The sequence below is a fragment of the Polypterus senegalus genome, chromosome 11 (genome assembly GCF_016835505.1).
Source record: "Polypterus senegalus isolate Bchr_013 chromosome 11, ASM1683550v1, whole genome shotgun sequence".
In the NCBI taxonomy this organism is placed as follows: domain Eukaryota; kingdom Metazoa; phylum Chordata; class Cladistia; order Polypteriformes; family Polypteridae; genus Polypterus; species Polypterus senegalus.
This window is the reverse complement of record NC_053164.1, coordinates 80,629,870-80,648,135: the sequence shown is the minus strand read 5'-3', so window position 1 is coordinate 80,648,135 and position 18,266 is coordinate 80,629,870. Positions and strand designations below refer to the sequence as shown.

Genomic DNA, 18,266 nt, shown 5'->3' with positions numbered 1-18,266 from the left:
ATGCAGGAAGCTAACTCACCCAATCGAGAAGGGTTTTTTTCTTCTGGCTGTTGCACTTAGCAATAATTTTACAACTTACTAATGACATTTTTGCAAGTATTCGAGTGGTTAAGTCTGTCTTATTTTGAATAATTAAAATAAATTTTATAACAATTCATTTTGTGAACCAAAGGTTTCTATTTGTTGGTTAATATTTTTGAAATGGCACAGTACAAATACAAGTTATGTAATGTACTTGTTTACTGCTGAATTCATGTTCATGGTCTTTGACTATTGGGGCAGTAACTTAAAAGTAACTACTAATGTTATTACTTTTCAGAAAGTAGTGATTAAAATAATGCGATAGAATTTAGGAAAAGACGTAATTTGAAATAGATTACTTTCTTTGAGTAACTACCTCAATTCTATTCATGATTAGGAAATGTTTGAACAAAAGCTCAGTCACCAGAGTGGACATGGACAACTTTGTAATTGTGCCAAGTGATCCAAGGTCTGAACACTTGGGTATAAAGAGATGGTGAGCTGACAACTAATCATTTGACTGTGTGCTAGGTGTGAGAACATAAGTTGTACAGACTGGCGAGTCACATGCCCTGAGACCACCTAGCAAACATCTCCATTCAAGTTGACTTCGGCTTTCATCTGCAACAGAGCTTCTCTTGTCTCTCATGGCAGGTCAGGAATATGCAGTTTGAGTGTTATCTATTCAAATTCTCAACAATGAAGGTGATTAAAGATAAGAAAAAAAAAAAAAAAGATAGTCAGTGCCTGCCATGGCAGCACCCCCAGACCCATTAGTGGACTCCACCAAAGATGAAAGTCATAGAGATAAAATAACATATCTTTTGGACGGTGTTTGCAGGAGGGCTGTCAGAATGAACCAATTTTGATGAGTCCACTTAAATGTAATTACAGAAATGTCATTCAGCCACTCCAGTGTAGCTTGTTGGCAGTGTTGGCCCTGCGCTTTTCTTCTCTGAATGATGAACCTCATCCTGTTTGTATTGTACCATACACTTTACAAGCTGGTCTGAGCTTTACGTCATCCATTTCTTTATAATGGAGATAAACTTCTATGCCACTTTGTGGTTCAGGAAGCCTACAGGCTGTAGACAGGCTAGGTGTCAGGCCAAGAACATACTGCAGCTTGACGATTTAATGTGACAGGGTTTGTGGTTGCATATAACTATTTTTTGACATCTTGTAAAGCACTTTAAGAGCTACATCTTTTGCATGAAAGTGTGCTACAGAAATAAATGTTGCTTTCTCTGTACAACAAGGATTTAAAAAAAAAAAAAACCAAAAAAAAACACTGTACAGCATTTTAGAAGGGGTAACATTATTAAAAAACACCTTATAAAGACTGTTTTTCTTACAATTTTAAAATGCAATGCCTAATTTGTTACAACTGGGAGGGTTAATGGAACATTTTAAACAATTCTGGATTGAAAATTATCATATGGCAAAACTACATTGATCTCACAACTGGCACACAAAATGGTGGTGATAGCAGGATGATCAGATGGCTTAGTGTCCAAATATCCCGACATCTTCTCAATGATTATTTTTATTACATATTATTTACCTTCTATTATGCAATTTTCATTTTGTCTTTTGAAGAGAAGGAGAGAAAGCAGCCTGCAGAAACTGGAGCAGACAGAATTGAAGTGTAAGTGCAAACTGAAGCAGACAAATGCTGCCTTCAAATGCTGATGAAAGCAATACAGTTACCTAGGTTATAGGTTTTCACTTTTTGACAGACTTAAAGCATCACCTCTGAGCAAAACATATAAAAATAGTTCAATTGTAGTCTTTCAGATTATTTTGAGAGCACCAATTATAGGGTGGTATGGCCCTGCCCTGTACCTTTATTTATTGTAGATACAACAGTTCTTTATTTATTCTGTTATATTTTGTGCATTTTTAATTTTGATTATGCTTTAAATCTGTCTGCTCCAGTTTGTGCAGGCTGCTTCCTCTCAGCTCTGGTAGATCAGGTTCCTCACTCTCTCACAACTATGGGCCACCAGTTAGCTGTAACATCTGACAAAGCTGTGACAATCAGAACTAGCGTAATAAATAAATTAAAAAATAAATTGAATTTGAAATCCTATTCAATGTGATGCCATCAAAATGCTTAGATTATCTTGACATAAACTTCAGTAAAGTTGAAATACTGTACAGTGGAACGTCGGTTCACGAATGTCTCGGTACACGTACAAATCGGTTTACGACCAAAAAGTTTGCCAAACTTTTGTCTCGGTTCATGACCACACACTCGGTATACGAACAAGCCAGTTTCCCTTTCGGTTTGTACATGTTCAGTCTCTCCCTGTGCAGCGAGGGAGCGAGCGAGCGAGCGAGCAAGAGAGAGAGAGAGCGCACAAACACACAGGTGAGTGAGAGAGGCGCACACACATGAAAGAGAGCAAGCGAGCAAGAGAGGGAGGGCTGGACGCATAAGGTAGAAAAGGCTTGTTTTTGTTTTCAGTTCTGTTTACAGCGATCGGTTCATAGCGTGCATTGTGGCAATGTTACTTTTCTTGGTGGTTTATTAAATTACGGATTTTTCAAATGTTCATTTTTTCCCCGTGCTTAAAACTCATTAAATAAAAAGTGTTTTTAGTGAGCGGTTCCTAGCACTATAGCGCAAACTATTGCAGTGTTAGTTTTCTCTGTTGTTCAAGGTTTTCTCAGTGTTATTCAATGTTTTTACATTTAGTTTACTATTATGCTATGTATTCTATGGTATGATTAATTATATTTCTGCTTAAAAACTAAAAAAATATATATTTAAGTACAGTTTGTACGGTCTGGAACGGATTAGTTGTATTTAATACAATCCTACGGTTCACGACCAGAGTTTTGGAACGAATTATGGTCGTGAACTGAGGTTCCACTGTATATTTCTAGTATATTTGTCTATTTTTATCCTTCGTAACCATTATTATTATGAAATTAGTTCTACCAACAGGTAAATCGTTGTTGTATCGCTTTGCTACATTTACTACAGAGAAATGAATACAACCTATCAAGTATATATTTCAACTGCCAATTCTCATGTCACTTCAGGTTCAGGTCAAAGGTTACTAGCTGCTTTAAATTAGCTTCGTGTGTCAAAGTTTCATCGGTGTGTCACTGCGCCCTGTGGTGGACGGGTATACAAAGACACCATATTGAATGCACACTTGTTGACATTTTTTGTGAAAAAAGTATGCACATAAATATGAATAATTATACTGAAAAGCATGAATATTATATGTTATCAATTCATAATTTAATCCTGATAAAATGCTTAGCAGGTTTCTAAGGACACAAGCAGTTTTTTGCTTACCTTGTTTCTCTCTTAAAACACAGCTTGGCACATTACAGTTATCCTCTGGAGATCATGGTATACAGTTACATGCCATCATTCATTTAACAACACTGAGCAGAGTCTCTGAAGTATTATGTTAACAGTTCCTGCATCTTGGAAGGTCACCAGTCAGATCCTATGAAACAAATTTTCTTACTTATTATGAAAAGCACACGATTAGCTTTGTACTGAGAAATACAAGACAAGACAAATATGACAGTTTTGAGAACAAGATATTTTATTGAGTCTTTAATAAAATATTTGTGTGTATTGTCTTCTAAGATTTCAACAGTAGTCCATATGGAAAAAATACAGTGTAGCTACGTGTTTCCTGGCTTAGCTGAAAACACATTTCATTCCAGTTCCACAGAGTTATGTAAAATCAGCTTAGGGCTGACTATCACAAGCAGCTTCAAACTGAACAAGACAGCTAACAAAACAAGTTTATACTTTTCAGTTGAGATTTGAAGTAAAGCCATCTTTTTTCAACACAATCCCCTTTACTCCATACTATATGCCCATTCTGTTGAATGAAAACAATACCTTCAAATTTTGTCTTGTTTTTAAAGAAGAAAACATTTCTCTTCACTGCCTTCTCCCTTTGAAAACACTCATGCTCGCAAGTTCATTTTGAGTACAGCACCAGTCACTTGTGCACCATCTTACTGATATCTTTTGTGGGTGCAGTTCTATAAATCTGCAATTAAACTTCAAGTGTACAAATAACATTACAGAGGAAAATGAGAAAAAAGAAAAACAGATACTGCAAAATTCTACAGACAGCTTTTGATATGACCTTCAAGGAACAAAGAACGTGCTTTTATTTATTTAAATGAAGTTTGAAGAGTCAGTCTGTACGTAAGTTGATTTGCTGAATGTAGTCCTACCGCAGTGTTACTGTTAATAATGGCTTTCATTTTCTTGGCCATTAGCTCCATGCATGCTATCTGTATATTAATGGCAATTTTTCAGCTATTTAGAACCAAAATCAAACAGAGAATCAATTCTTCTAGCATACTGTACCAGCCTTCAATAAGCAGAAGGAGAAGGAATAGTGAAAACTCCAAAGTGATTACAAAGGGCATGAGATAGAAAGAGCTGTCTACTACTTAGGATTCAGATCTGTACTTGTTCATTTTGTTTCAATAACGTATCCCCGACTTTAATAATTAATAAATGCCCAAGTTCAAATTGGTACTACATTGTAAGAGGGAGGGGATTCTATGTTAAACATTTAATATCAACCTCAAATCAAAAAACAAACTCTTAAGAATTAAGTTCTGATTTTACAAAATTCTACCAGTAAAGTTGTAAGCATAACTTTCTAACTGGCTCAAAATGAAAAATTCCTAATATTTACAAAAAAAAATAATTTATACTTCTATATACAGAATACCCGAAACACACATAGTCCTTTATATCAATCAATTGTACCTTTTAGTTTCTTAAAACAAGCAGTGTCATGTGTATTAATGGTCTGAGGCCCTATTTACTGCTTATTTTTCTACCACAGCTCTATGAACACAATCCAACTACAAAGTGATAAAGTTTAAAGACGCGAAGCATTCACAGTAACTCATGCCCCCCCACCCCAAAATCTCTGATATTCAATTTGTCAAGTACCATCCATGCAGTCTGTAAGCCAGAGACTAACATTCATGGCACTGGGATGCCTGAAACATGTCTGCAGCACAGAGCAGCCTAGACATTCTAGTAGTTTATTGAAAAAGACCCAGACAATCAGGGATTGATCCGTCATTTTATGGATGACCTTAAGTGAACGAGGATGCCATTTAAATCTTAGTGAATTATTTCCAGTGCACTATCATTTGTGAAGTACTTAAACTTCAGGAGATCTCCCAGTAGAGTGGAGAAAAGCACAGTTGGAACATACTGTGTTCTTTTCCTTTATATTTTTAAAACCTACTCAAAAATGATTTAAAAATAATATGGATAAGGCCACCCCCTTTCGAAGGTAGTTACTTAGATGACTTTCAAAATGTACATTTAAAATGATTTTCATCAAAGATAAACAGATTGTTTAAAACAGCAATTTCCCCTCCAATGGAGGTGGCACTATATTTACTAGTGACTGAGGTAGTGTCTAGATTGCATTGCCAATTACAGCGAGTGTATATCCCGCTTTTAAAAAGACAGGGTGGTATATGATTCAAAGATGATGGGTTTCAGAATATGTTCATCATAAATAAGACTTAACAGTAGTGTTCTGTGGCCTTTACGTAAGTTAAACAATAGTTTAAACAAATATTCTAAATGTAAGATTAATATTCTAAGTGTATATTTAACCAAACAGAACGAATGAAAGCTTTTAAATTACTGTCTACCTAAACCCACCAATATAGTCAGCAGCTTCAACATACAAATATGTAAACATTACAAACCTGCACTCCTAGGTAGGCAGTTTTACAAAGCTCACTCAATAACAGTTAAAAAGACAATCCACCTCAGAGAAACTCTAGGCATCATGCAAAAACTGCAAAATAACTATAAGAACAAAGTGCATTTGTTTTAAAGTCCATTACTAAAGTACCTAAGTATAAGCATGTTACAAATAAGAGAGTGCTGTTACTTACAGCTATTGTTATCTACAAATTTATCATGGGTTTACTGTGCTCATGGCTTGTAGGTTTTCTGGCTCCCTGATTGTCATATACCTGATTGCATTATTTTTAAGGTTTTTGATTTTGTAGTGTAAATGAAAAAAAAAACTTTCTGCTAGGCTCTGTTTTTTCCTTATTTTTTTCTTAGACATAATTGTAATTGTAGTCACACATTCAAAACTCACGCTCCTCTACAGAGTGTCTTCACCTGGAACTTGACAGGAACTTGTTAGCTAAAGAGCAGCATGCTGGTTTGCTTCATTTTTTTTTTTCTTTTTCTACTTTTTCTCTACAAGCTATGATGGCTTCTCGTATAGTAAAACCTATTTATTAATTACATTGTAAATCTCTTTTTTTTTTAACTTAAATTACGTATGCTGTGGCAAATTAAAAATATTTTATACAAAGGCAAAATTTGTAAAGAAAAAGAAAAAGCAGCGTTTTTTCAATAGTCCTTGATTTGGCATTTCTGTCCAGCAAGAATTATTAAGATTTTCATCCTGATTTGTGCTCTCTTCAGCCAATCAGTGAGCTGCGCCTGGACAAATCCACATTGCTGGCACTCAAACCTCTACATTCCGAGAGGCCACCACTTGGTTGCTGGAAACAAAAAAGTAAATAAGTTTGTATTAACAGATAATTTTTTGTAGGATCTGTAACACAGAACAAGTCGGTCATTTACTATATATTATCACTGCTTCTTATTGATTTTAAAACGTCCACATAATAACATTAAAAAAAAAAAGTGTAGTCTTTTATGTGGTTTGTTTTAGTTATTAGTTTAATAAGGCATGATTATTTGATATGAAATCCTCTTAAATATTTAGTTTTAAATTCCATTTAAACACTTTTTCACAGCCAATGGAAACAATTCATGTTATCAGAGGACATAGTCTCAAACTGACGTTATTATAAAACAGAATTCTTCACTTTCTGTGCTTATATCAAGGTTGTAAAATAATCAAAATTAGTAAGTAAATCTAGAAAACACAATTTTAAACTAATACTATTGATCCATAAAAACTACAACTTCTGTGTCTAAATATTAATTATCAAATAGGAAACAGGCATGGTTGGTAATAATAAGACAGGCTTCTTTGTTTAAATTATCATTTGAAACTTAATCTGTAAAGTGAAAGTTAACTGCTGCTTAAAAAATGCAAATATTGTATTAACACCTTATATCCTATATTTGGCACCCTACAGTACCTTAATACATAAGTAAGCTTCACAGTAATAATTAATTTGGAATTTCAGAATATAAATTGGCAGCTGCAGAATGATATCATTAACTGCAGGATGACAGAGTTTTAAAGTAGTGAAGAGAGATAAAAAGCCATAACTTGCCTGTGAAGGATCATCAACACTTTTGTTTAGGAAATTCAAAGAACTTGCACGTTTCATTCTGAAAAAGCACAACACAATCAAGAAAAAGTTCATATAAATTTTTATTCTTAAGTTATATCAACATGCTTTTAAGACAATATTTGGGTAAAAATCTAAATGTAAAACGTGGTTTGACTAATTCAAAGTAGCTTTCGTGTATCTGTTATTAGCTCTAAGTGTAGAAGAGCATCCTGGGCCCAGTGAGTTTAAACTACATACTGATGGGAGGGACAAAAAAATCCTCATCTGACTTACTTCTAGTGCATGGGCACCTGATGGGTTCATTTTGTTTGCCTGCCTCACATTCCTTCAGAGTTGGATTAAAAAAAGGTGAAGCCATTCTTTCAGAGAATGAAAGTATTTACTCTTATAGTGGATTTGAATGAATACTAGCTGCTCTAGCTGTCTAAAATGGGTTGAAACCTAAGTAATCAACATAGACCTTATGTTTTTTATTTAATACTTGGGTTGTCCTTTTGGTTTGATATAACAATACGCACCTAATCCCTTTCCCTTGCAGCAGGCTTTTCCCCTTCAGCCTCCCATTTTTGCAGCTTCCTCTCTGCGTCACTCATTCAAATTACCAATCTTAAAGTGAAAGTGTTTGGCTGGGAAAATGGGGCGGAGTTCATTACTGCATTGGCCTGGTTTAGCAACTCTAGCCTAGTCTTGTCGGGTCTTAGTTTTTCCGACCTGTGTGTTGATTCAGCGTTATTTTGACTCATCCATTGCCCACCACACAAAGCTACTCTATCAGTCATCAACATTACAGCTGTAAATTTCCTTGACGTGACCTGAGTGGGTGCAAATTAGACTTTTCCTAAAGTTGCTTGTGACTTTTTTGTCAAATTTTGTTTTCTTCAAATGGAAAAGATTTCATCTCTTCTTCAATACAAGCTGCAAGCCTCAGTACAAGTGAGCGGCAAATAAACCATTCTGAATCAAAATATAAATTCCACCAGCTGTACTGACATTACAAGCACAGTAGTATAAATAATTAAAATAGGAAGAAAGAAGCAAAAAGTGTGTGTGTGTAGGCTAGGGGTGCAGCGATATGTAACAAGCTGCAATAAAACACATGCAGTTTAATGCAGCTGTTAGTTTTATAGAGACAATCCCACCTCTGGATTCAGGAGGGACATCTTGCCGAGTGAGTTTGACCAACATGTCATTCCTCCATGAGGGCTGCCCTCCCTTCAAGTCTTAATTTTTCTCCAAACATGCTGTCACTTTGCTTGTGATTCTCTTTTCTGTGGTAAATGCTTTAATTATTGGCTCTGTCACGTAAGAATATTTAAACGGTGTATACTCTGTACGCATTTAGAATTGACAAACACAGTCTTTCACACAGTCAGAACTTCTCTGATTTGTGAAGAAAAAAAGAAAAGAAAAACAAAAAACAAACAAGAAAGATATGTTTAATATATCAGAATACTTACCCTGCATTACGTGGCTCCTGGGGTCCACTTCCTTGCAGTTTCTTGACAAGCATTTCACTACTGCGACGTAAGGCATCACGAATCTTTCCAAACGAACCACTTCTGCGGAGGGCTCCGCTACCATCCTGCATAAATACAGCCATTTATTAATTAATTGGTTACAGTAAGGAAAATGCAGTGGTCTATGTTTCACTGAACATCGGGTTGTACTGTAGCATAAAGAAAGAACCATGAGTATACATCAACGAAAGTATAGGCCAGAACGACACAGTAAAAATAAATGTTGGATAGTTCGAATGGTTGATAGACAGACAGATCTAGATAGATAGATGCAAACACAGAAAGAGACATACAGGATAGACAGATATGCATGGTGACATAACATGGATAGTCATATACTGTAGATGTTGATAGAAATACAGAACACAGAGGCATAGTTCAAAACATTAAAAACAAGTGCAGCTGTTTACCTAAGTGCAACTGTACACACAGTATACTGTACTAAATTGTTCCAATGCCAATGGTCAAGATGTATAATTGTGAGGGACGGATGTATCCAGAAAAATGATTAACTTTTTATTCCAAAAATTTTTTAGAAACCCTATGTACAATAACTGAGTAAACACACAACTTGAAATGATTTCATAAGAAATGGACAGATTGAAGAATTAAAAAGAAAAATTCTCTTATTGGAGTACAACACTAGACAAATGCTAATTGAAATGGTGTAACAGATACCCAGCTTCATATTTTTAGCTGTTGCATTTACAAACTATAAAAAAGTACAATCTATACTTACTAAATACTATGCTTACAGTACAAAACTTTAACCTTTTCCTTTGTCAATGCACAGTTTATGTTTAGACATCACAATTTCAGGCTTACCCCACTCCACTCTGCACCCTCTTCTCCCTCTCCCCCACCGTGACCTTTGGAGGCTCCTGGTCCATTTAAGCCATCCCTACTATGGCCTCTGTCTCCTGCAGCTAAGGAATCATCCTTAAGCAGCTCCACAACTTTAGTCTGGTTGATGGCATCCATTCCATGAAGACCCTGAATAAAGAAAAGTGCTTTCAGAATATGGTACAGGTTTCTCCTTAGTTAATACATTCCTGAGAGCTCCCCCCTAACTTTCCTCTGTTATTGCAAATATTTGACACTAAATATTTTCATGTCTTCAAATAAAATCTTGTATTACGTAATATTTTAAATAAATAAAAGTTATATTTGTTTGAGAGACACTACTGACTATGTCCCCTTCTGGTATCTCTACCGGGACAGGTTAAGGTTGACCTCCCTTCCAGGATGTCATCCAACACCTGTTAACATAGGCCCTGACTACAATTACATTTACAAATTATTTCATATTTCTAAAGAGAAAAAGTTACCCAATACCAACTGACACTGTATGAAAAAGTAAACATTCACCGTGTTAAATGAGAACAATAAAATCGATAGTTGCAGTCAGGCTTCAATAAAGCCAGCCCTGCTTACTATAAACTTATTTTGATCCCCATCATCTCAGTGAGCATTTAACAAGAAACCAAAATATTTTTTGATGTTTGGAAAGGGCTACAAAACTCTTTCTAGTACTTTAATGCTTTCACTGAGGTTCAGTGGAATCCCATTCTCCAAGTAGAAAATATTTGGTATAGCGGTAAATCTTCGCAGGTGCGACCAGCCTGCCAGCAGTCCAATGACATGGCATACAATCACTCAGGAAGTGAGAAAAGACCCTAAAAAATTCTAAGAAAATGATAAATTCCACTTGCCTTAGCAACGGCCACTGTTGATGAAGCCACAGTCAGAAAGATATGACAAAAATGGGCTTCATTGGACAGTAGCATGAAGTAAACCATTTGTAACCAAGAAGAAACATACAGAAAATCAAGTAAACCATTTGTAACCAAGGAGAACATACAGAAAATCTCCAATCTCATTTGCAAAGAAGCACCTGGATAAACCCCAAGACGTTTGTGAAATAAAATGAAACTTTTTGGACAACATGGGTCCAAAACTGTCCACCATAAAGTAAATGCAGCATTGCACAGTAACAGTATCATACCAACCGTCAAAACACTGTGCAAGCAGTATGATTTTGTGGGATTTCTTTGCCACCTCAGGACCCCAATGACTTGCAATTCTGCTTTGTATCAGAAAATTCTACAGGAAGCAATTGAATCATCTTCTTGTGAGTTGAAACTGTGGAATATTTGGATCAAGACAATAATTTAAAAAGAAAGTCTAAATCACAATGACTGGAAAGAAGTCGAGTTTTAGACCAGTCTAAATAATGTCCAGACCTAAATCCAACAGAAATTCTGCAGCAGGAGCTGGAGTAAGCAATGCTTTAAAAATGACCAGTATTTTTGAATTAAAACAGTTCAGCAAGGAAGAGTGGGCCAAAAGCCTACCTTGCAATGGGAAAGACTGTTGTTGAAGTTTAGCATGCAACTGGTTGCAGCCATTGCAGCTAAAGGTGGTATTGGGGATACCTCAACTACTGATGCCTTGGTACCAGGTTGATACCAACATTCCCAAAATGCAACAGTACTAGCTTTCATATAGTATCTGTAGTACAGAGTAAAAGTGGGTACTGTATTCATACATGACTGCAAGTAGACAGATTACTCTGCAAGGTACAATAATACATGAGGAAAAACAAAAATAAAAAAATATATTGTATATTAAAATGGCTTAAAAGTGGTGGTGATACAGCACTGCATCAACAAATTAAAAAGAAAACAGCAGATGTCAGGTCTATAAATGTTTTGTGTTTGTGGCAGGAAAAATTCAGTGTGTAACTGTGGGAATATGCTTATTAAGTACTGGAACTAACTAATTCAATAGTAATAATGTTTTACATTTTTTTATTATTAATATTGGTTTTAAGCAGTAATTTTTAGATGCTGAACAGAAAAGATTAGAGAATAAATTTGGAATGTGCACATGGAACGATAAACCAGATTGTCAATGATAATATCATATTTTATAAACCCTATGCTGCCATCCACCCAAAATTATAAAATTTGTTGTTATACTGGGGGACTCTCCATAAGTATCATACATTAAAATTCAAGCCCTGCATTGTACTTTGATATTTGTGAATGGCAATATTAGGTTATTTAAATGATATTCAGGTGAATACTTGATGAATATACCACTATTTTAAATCTATCGTTACTGTTAGTATTTGTGTATTGTATATTAAATTGCAAAAGTATTGTTCACTTGAATAATGGAGGTACTTTTAATACAAATCAGTGGAATGGGGTTTCAGTTTTTGCCACGGTATGAAATAGGTATCAAGTATCATTAAATTTCACTAGTATTCACTGGTTTTATTGGTATTGAATACAAAAATTCCGGTATTGTCACATCCCTTGTATTTATTAAATGTAACAGGGCAATTACCCTTTTACCCAGTTATCTAAAGTTACATACATTTGTTCATTCTGTTAACTGACACATATAAAAATATCTTATTTGTTCATTTAGGTACTCTTTATCTAATGTTACATTTTGATTGAATAGGTTGTCACACACGTGTGCATGGAAGGCAGCTAAAGGACTCAAATGAGGGAAATTCCACGCCAGACCAGGGGGTGACGGAGTGAGCTAATCCCTTCTCTCTTTCCACTGCAGACCATTTACGGGAAATCCCATCTGAACCCAATGGTGTCACTCCCCCCCCAATGATGAAGTCACTGCCACATCCCCGACGATGCCACTTCCTCTGCCATCTTTAACCTCAGCAAGTCAGTTCTGTTTTGGACTCCAATCTGTACAGAACTGTACAATCAATTTATCGCCTATTGCAGCTGAGTTTAAGTATAAGGGAGGCTGCCCAAAACCTTTTTGTGGCTCTTTTGTCTTTCTTTGACAAGGTGAAAACATTCAGTGTCAAAACTTGCAATAATCCAGTAAATCATGGAGTAGGGCAAATACTTTTCACATGCTTTGTACATTTTGAAAAATAACAGCCATCCTCTTAATAATCATTCACTTCTTTTTCAAATCAATAACTAATATGGACAAAGATTTTTCTCTCACACCCTCTATTGTAGGACACATCTGGAATGTTTTCAATGTAGATTTTTACCTGCTTGCGCGTCTTAGTAGCACATTCTTCTAGGGTTTCAGCAGCTTCCAGTTTTCCTTGGCGCCGGTATAATGCCCCTAAGCTTTTCAGTGTCGTATTAACTGTGGGGCTATAAAATAATTGTTTTAAATTTACAGTAGCAGATATCATGTTCAGAATTTTTCTGACTCCTATTACCTGAAATTTTGATCAAAAGTTAATGATAGCAATCATTCACCCTTAATTTTATAATGTACCATATTTAAAAAGGGGCAGCTTTCTATTTACATTGTTGCTGAGTTATAGCACTCTGAAAATATAACCTAGAAAGGGAAGATAGGCATACAACATTAGTAAATTAAAAAATTTATAAAAAAAAACAATACTCATTGACTTATAGGAGATGCTTGAATTCTACAGGAAGTCAAATTATCATTATCACTACACTGGTTGCCTGTGTCATTCAGGATTGACTTTAAAATACTGCTTATGGTTTATAAAGCCTTAAATAATCGCGCTCCATCTTATATATCGGAATGTCTGACACGTTATATTCCAAATCGTAACCTTAGAACTTCAAATGAGTGTCTCCTTAGAATTCCAAAAGCTAAACTTAAAAGAAGTGGTGAGGCGGCCTTCTGCTGTTATGCACCTAAAATCTGGAATAGCCTGCCAATAGGAATTCGCCAGGCAAATACAGTAGAGCACTTTAAAACACTGCTGAAAACACATTACTTTAACACGGCCTTTTTATAACTTCACTTTAACTTAACACTGATACTCTGTATGTTCAATTCTTCATAATAACTATTCACAGTTGCTCCAAAATCCATACTGACCCCAACTTTCTCTTCTATTTCTTTTTCCGGTTTCTTTGTGGTGGTGGCCTGCGCCACCACCACCTACTCAAAGCATCATGATACACCAACATTGATGGACTGAAAGCCAGAAGTCTACGTGACCATCATCATCAGGTCCTTCCATGAAAACCCTAAATACAAAGAGGACTGTTTGACTTATGTTAGGTAGATTGCCCAGAGGGGACTGGGCGGTCTCGTGGTCTGGAACCCCTACAGATTTTATTTTTTTCTCCAGCCTTTGGAGTTTTTTTGTTTTTTCTGTCCACCCTGGCCATCGGACCTTACTTATTCTATGTTAATTAATGTTGACTTATGTTTATTTTTTATTGTGTCTTCTATTTCTCTATTCATTTTGTAAAGCACTTTGAGCTACATTTTTTTGTATGAATATGTGCTATATAAATAAATGTTGATTGATTGATTGATTAAGAGATACATCTAAATAACTAAAATGTATCTGAAAATATCTAAAGATAACTTGGAAATATTTAAACATAAGTATCTAAATAATTTAGAGACATTTAAGTATTTCAATATATCTGAAAATGACATTTAGGCTTCATACACAATTGTCCTCTATTCCTCAACAACATTTTGCAGGAGTACATTGTTTAACATTTGTTGATGAGATTTCCTTAATAAAGACATTTGCTGTTACAGACACCTTATAGAGTTAGGTGTATAGTCATTTTATGAGTTTTAACTCTATTCCTTAAGAAATCACATCCATGAAACAAACGTGGTAACCAAATGATTAATAGATATGCATTTGTATTTGCTTATATTCACTAAGATATAAGGTGTTAAGATTGGTTCTGTAAAAAACAATGTTAGGCAACATATTAAGATCCTACAGTTCATTGCCAGCATTCAAGAAAGTTCATAACATTAGTTAATAAATTGGACAATGTGAGCTTCTGAGGACTTTAGGTAGCACAAAGCCTGCTTCCTGCATCTCATATAGATGAATGGCAGAAGCTGGGGTGAAAGGAAACAAAACGTTTTTTTTTAGAAGACACTGTTTTATATAAATTATTAGTTTAAAGTTTTATTTAATTGCTCTGTTTTTTACTTTTGCTGATTATACCCTAATGCCAAGGTTTAACACATCACAGAGGAACAGTTTACCGAGGTTGTCACAGTTTCTTTCCTAGGTAATACAAGGTGCTTTTCAAAGTATGAAGAGTAAACAATAGATTACAAAGCAAAACACACCAAAACTTGATTACACATATATGACAGTGGATATGGATAAATTGATCAATGTTAATCATCATTGTCATTACCACACGTCACATGTTAGTTCTCACTTTATTCCTGTCTCATCTATCACATATACTTTTTGTTTAATTTTAAGCTCAAACATTATTGTCAAAATGACTCCTGTTTTAATCTCTTTTTTACTGTATAATGCATTCAGTACAATGGAGAATGGAACAAAAGTATTCATTAAATAACATCTGCATAGAAAATATCCCTTACAAACTACGTAAGTGGCCAAATCTGTCACTGACTGATGAAGATTTCCTTACTAAATGACTGAATTGGCAACTATCCGCTTCCAGCTGCTTGTGTTTGCATTCCAACCTCTTCCAACTCTGTGAGAACAGCACGGCATAGAGAGCAAAAGCTTCACCCTGAGGGATTTTTCACCAGTAAAAAATGGGGGCTTTGTCCAACACTGCTCAGAGAGGAAGAGAATGTAACAGGCAGCACATGCAGTGAAACTAACAGGTAGAGAGAAAATGGGCATGCAAGAAAGACGTATTACATGGTATGTTGGCCAAATCTGCCATTGGCCTGTGGAGATCTTCTTCAGGGGCGCAAGAGAATTAGCACCTCACACTCTAGCAAACCATGTTCACATCCCACATCTACTGTCTCAAAAAAGAGTTGGAACATTACACCATGTGGCTCAATGCTGACAAGTAAAATCTTGTATTTAAAATCACTGTCAACAAATTTGATTACTTAGTATTGTACAGACGAGAACCTGATATATAGCTGTAAATAATTTTTTTTTTTTTTATTAAGAATGATTATTTTGAAAGACTCAGTTTATTAAAAAATAATGTGAGGAAAGAATAGAGTGTGGAATAAGAAGTAAGGTGTGGCACTGTGAATGAAACATGACAGAAACAGTAAACAGTGAATAGGATACTGTATCTTAAGCATAAGAATAAAAGGGTAAAATTATGTGTGACAAATTAAATAAAGGTATAGAATTATGTGCCTTTACTGCTGTTGAATAGTGAAGAGCTTGCCATTTCCTCTATGTACAATTTCATTCTTCTTTAGGTAAGAAAGGTGTGGATATGCATCATCACAAATATAGTCAGACCTTCCTCACAGCTTTACAAAATCATTAATAACTCTCTTGGTAAGGCTAATATATTTTGATTGAGGGAATGAAGGGTTTCTAATAAAATGAAATCATAAATGTCCAAAGTGACATACCTGTCAACTTTGCAAGCTTTGTACCAGCTACCATACTCTCCATAAGGTCCAGGGTCTTTTCTCTTTCCCTAAAATAAAAGCACTTTGAATTACAAAAGCTCTAAGCTTTCTTACAGTTTAAAAAATGTTTATGATAAAAAATAGTAAAGATTTTCAGGCAATAAAACTCAGAAGATCAAAATATACTTACTGATATAACACTTTCATCCAAAAAGGCTAAAACATTATAAATTTATAGTAGAAATGTTTACATATTTCTGTCCTGTTTCTAAATAGAACACACAGGGTCACACAGCCAGTTAGTAGTTGTTTCTGAAGCAAAAACTTTGCAATTTACAATCTTGCATGTTAGCTATTACTCCGCTTAATAGTAGTTGAATACTGGGCATCCAGTAACTGGCAGGTATTAGAAACAAGAACAAATATTTAGTGATCAAACATTCTTCTGAATTAAAATACATACAAATTTAAAACTACTGTAGTAAAATGAATCAGTGTGAATAAACCTGTACAGCATTTTGTTCAACATAAAACTACAAACACAGTTTAGGATTAAGCTTAGAGTTACCACTCCCGCAAAAATGCCACTAATAACCGTACGGATTGAAGCCCATGAACAAGGTTAACATGGATGATTAGTAGGCTTTTGTGGTCCCCTATTCATGAAATATAATTCAAGCCTGCCGTAGTCAGATTTAGATAATGGTCTGTTATTTAATTTTTTGCTTTTTAGATAGACACTCACTCACCTTGGTTCTATGTGAACTTTTCATAAACAAGACCAAAACATTTATGCTCTGAAAACCACTGGAATAATATTTCCATCCACCCCCCTTCCTCACCAAAGACAAAATCACAAGTGGAACAGAGAATTGTTTTTTTACCTTGCTTTCTTCTCTTTCTTCTGCATGCATCCAGATGGGCTTATTGTCCCCTATGATGACAAATTTTGCATCAAAAATGTAAAGCATATGCTAAAGTAATATTAAATCCTTTTCTTATTCCAGATGAAATCAGAAATTCATTATAGGTCAACTAAACTATCCAGCAGTTTACAAATATATTGTATGAGCTGTTTAGGAAAGACAGACAATTTTATACTTGGTCTTGCCATTTTCAGGGGCTCAAAAATATTTGGACAAACTAACAATCATAAATAAAATGATCGTTTTTAAAATCTGATTGAAAATCCTTTACATCAATGACTGCCTCAAGTCTAGAACACAGGGCCACCTCCAAATGCTGGGTTTCCATCCTACTGATACTTTGCCAGGCCTTTACTGCAGCTGTCTTCAGCTGCTGCTTTGTCTTTGGACTTTCTGCCATCCGTTTTGTCTTCAGCAACTGAAATGCATGTCCAGTTAAGTTGAGGTCAGTTGATTGACTTGGCCAATGCAGAAAAATGGCTGTCACTTCTAAACAGCTCATACAATATTTTTGGTAAACCCCTTAAATTAAGGCTGAAAGTTTACACTTCAATCACATAGTGACTGCTTTATTTGAAATTCATTGTGGTGGTGCACAGAGCCAAAATGATGAAAATTGTGTCATTGTCCAAATACTTATGGAACTGACAGTATGTGCTCGACCACTTTAAATACTCTACTGCTCACCAATTTTTTATTTTGTTTAAAGTCTTTAAGGTCTATTGAGCAACAACTTTCAAACTTTCCATATAGCTTACGGGGATGCTCCAATATGTTACTGAATTGTTCAATTCTAATACCAATTTCTTTTTATCTCTTTAAAAAAAATGTTTACATCTGCATAACCAGATGTGTATCTGCCTTATGTTGTACATTTAATTGTAAGCATTGGTACTTTTATAATTAAACAATAAAACATTGGTCTTGCCTATTAATTTTTATTAGAAATATTATATTCTGTATTCTATACTGTTTAGTGACCATAAAAATAATAAAAAAATATAATCCCCTTAAAATACATTTTTAACTGATAAATTAGGTATAGAAAATATTTATCCATAATATGTATGGCATAAAAGAAAATTATCTTTATAATTACAAGTTGTCATACTGTTCAATTTCTTCCATAACATACTTATCT

General features: G+C 34.9%; 1 protein-coding gene across 4 annotated transcripts in view; it reads right to left on the bottom strand.

Annotated features, from left to right (window-relative positions):
• Positions 1–3,571: 3,571 nt before the first annotated feature.
• The window catches only part of LOC120539252 (kinesin light chain 2-like), a 57,698-nt gene continuing 43,003 nt past the window's right edge, over positions 3,572–18,266 (bottom strand). For all 4 annotated transcript variants that reach the window (XM_039769149.1, XM_039769150.1, XM_039769153.1 and 1 more), the window contains exons 10-16: positions 17,084–17,133; positions 16,200–16,267; positions 12,904–13,012; positions 9,687–9,854; positions 8,802–8,926; positions 7,324–7,381; positions 3,572–6,576 (exon numbers count right to left, since the gene is read on the bottom strand). In XM_039769149.1, coding sequence (XP_039625083.1) covers positions 6,493–6,576; positions 7,324–7,381; positions 8,802–8,926; positions 9,687–9,854; positions 12,904–13,012; positions 16,200–16,267; positions 17,084–17,133 — 662 coding nt within the window. In that variant the 3' untranslated portion in view covers positions 3,572–6,492. The remainder of the gene's footprint in view (positions 6,577–7,323; positions 7,382–8,801; positions 8,927–9,686; positions 9,855–12,903; positions 13,013–16,199; positions 16,268–17,083; positions 17,134–18,266) is intronic.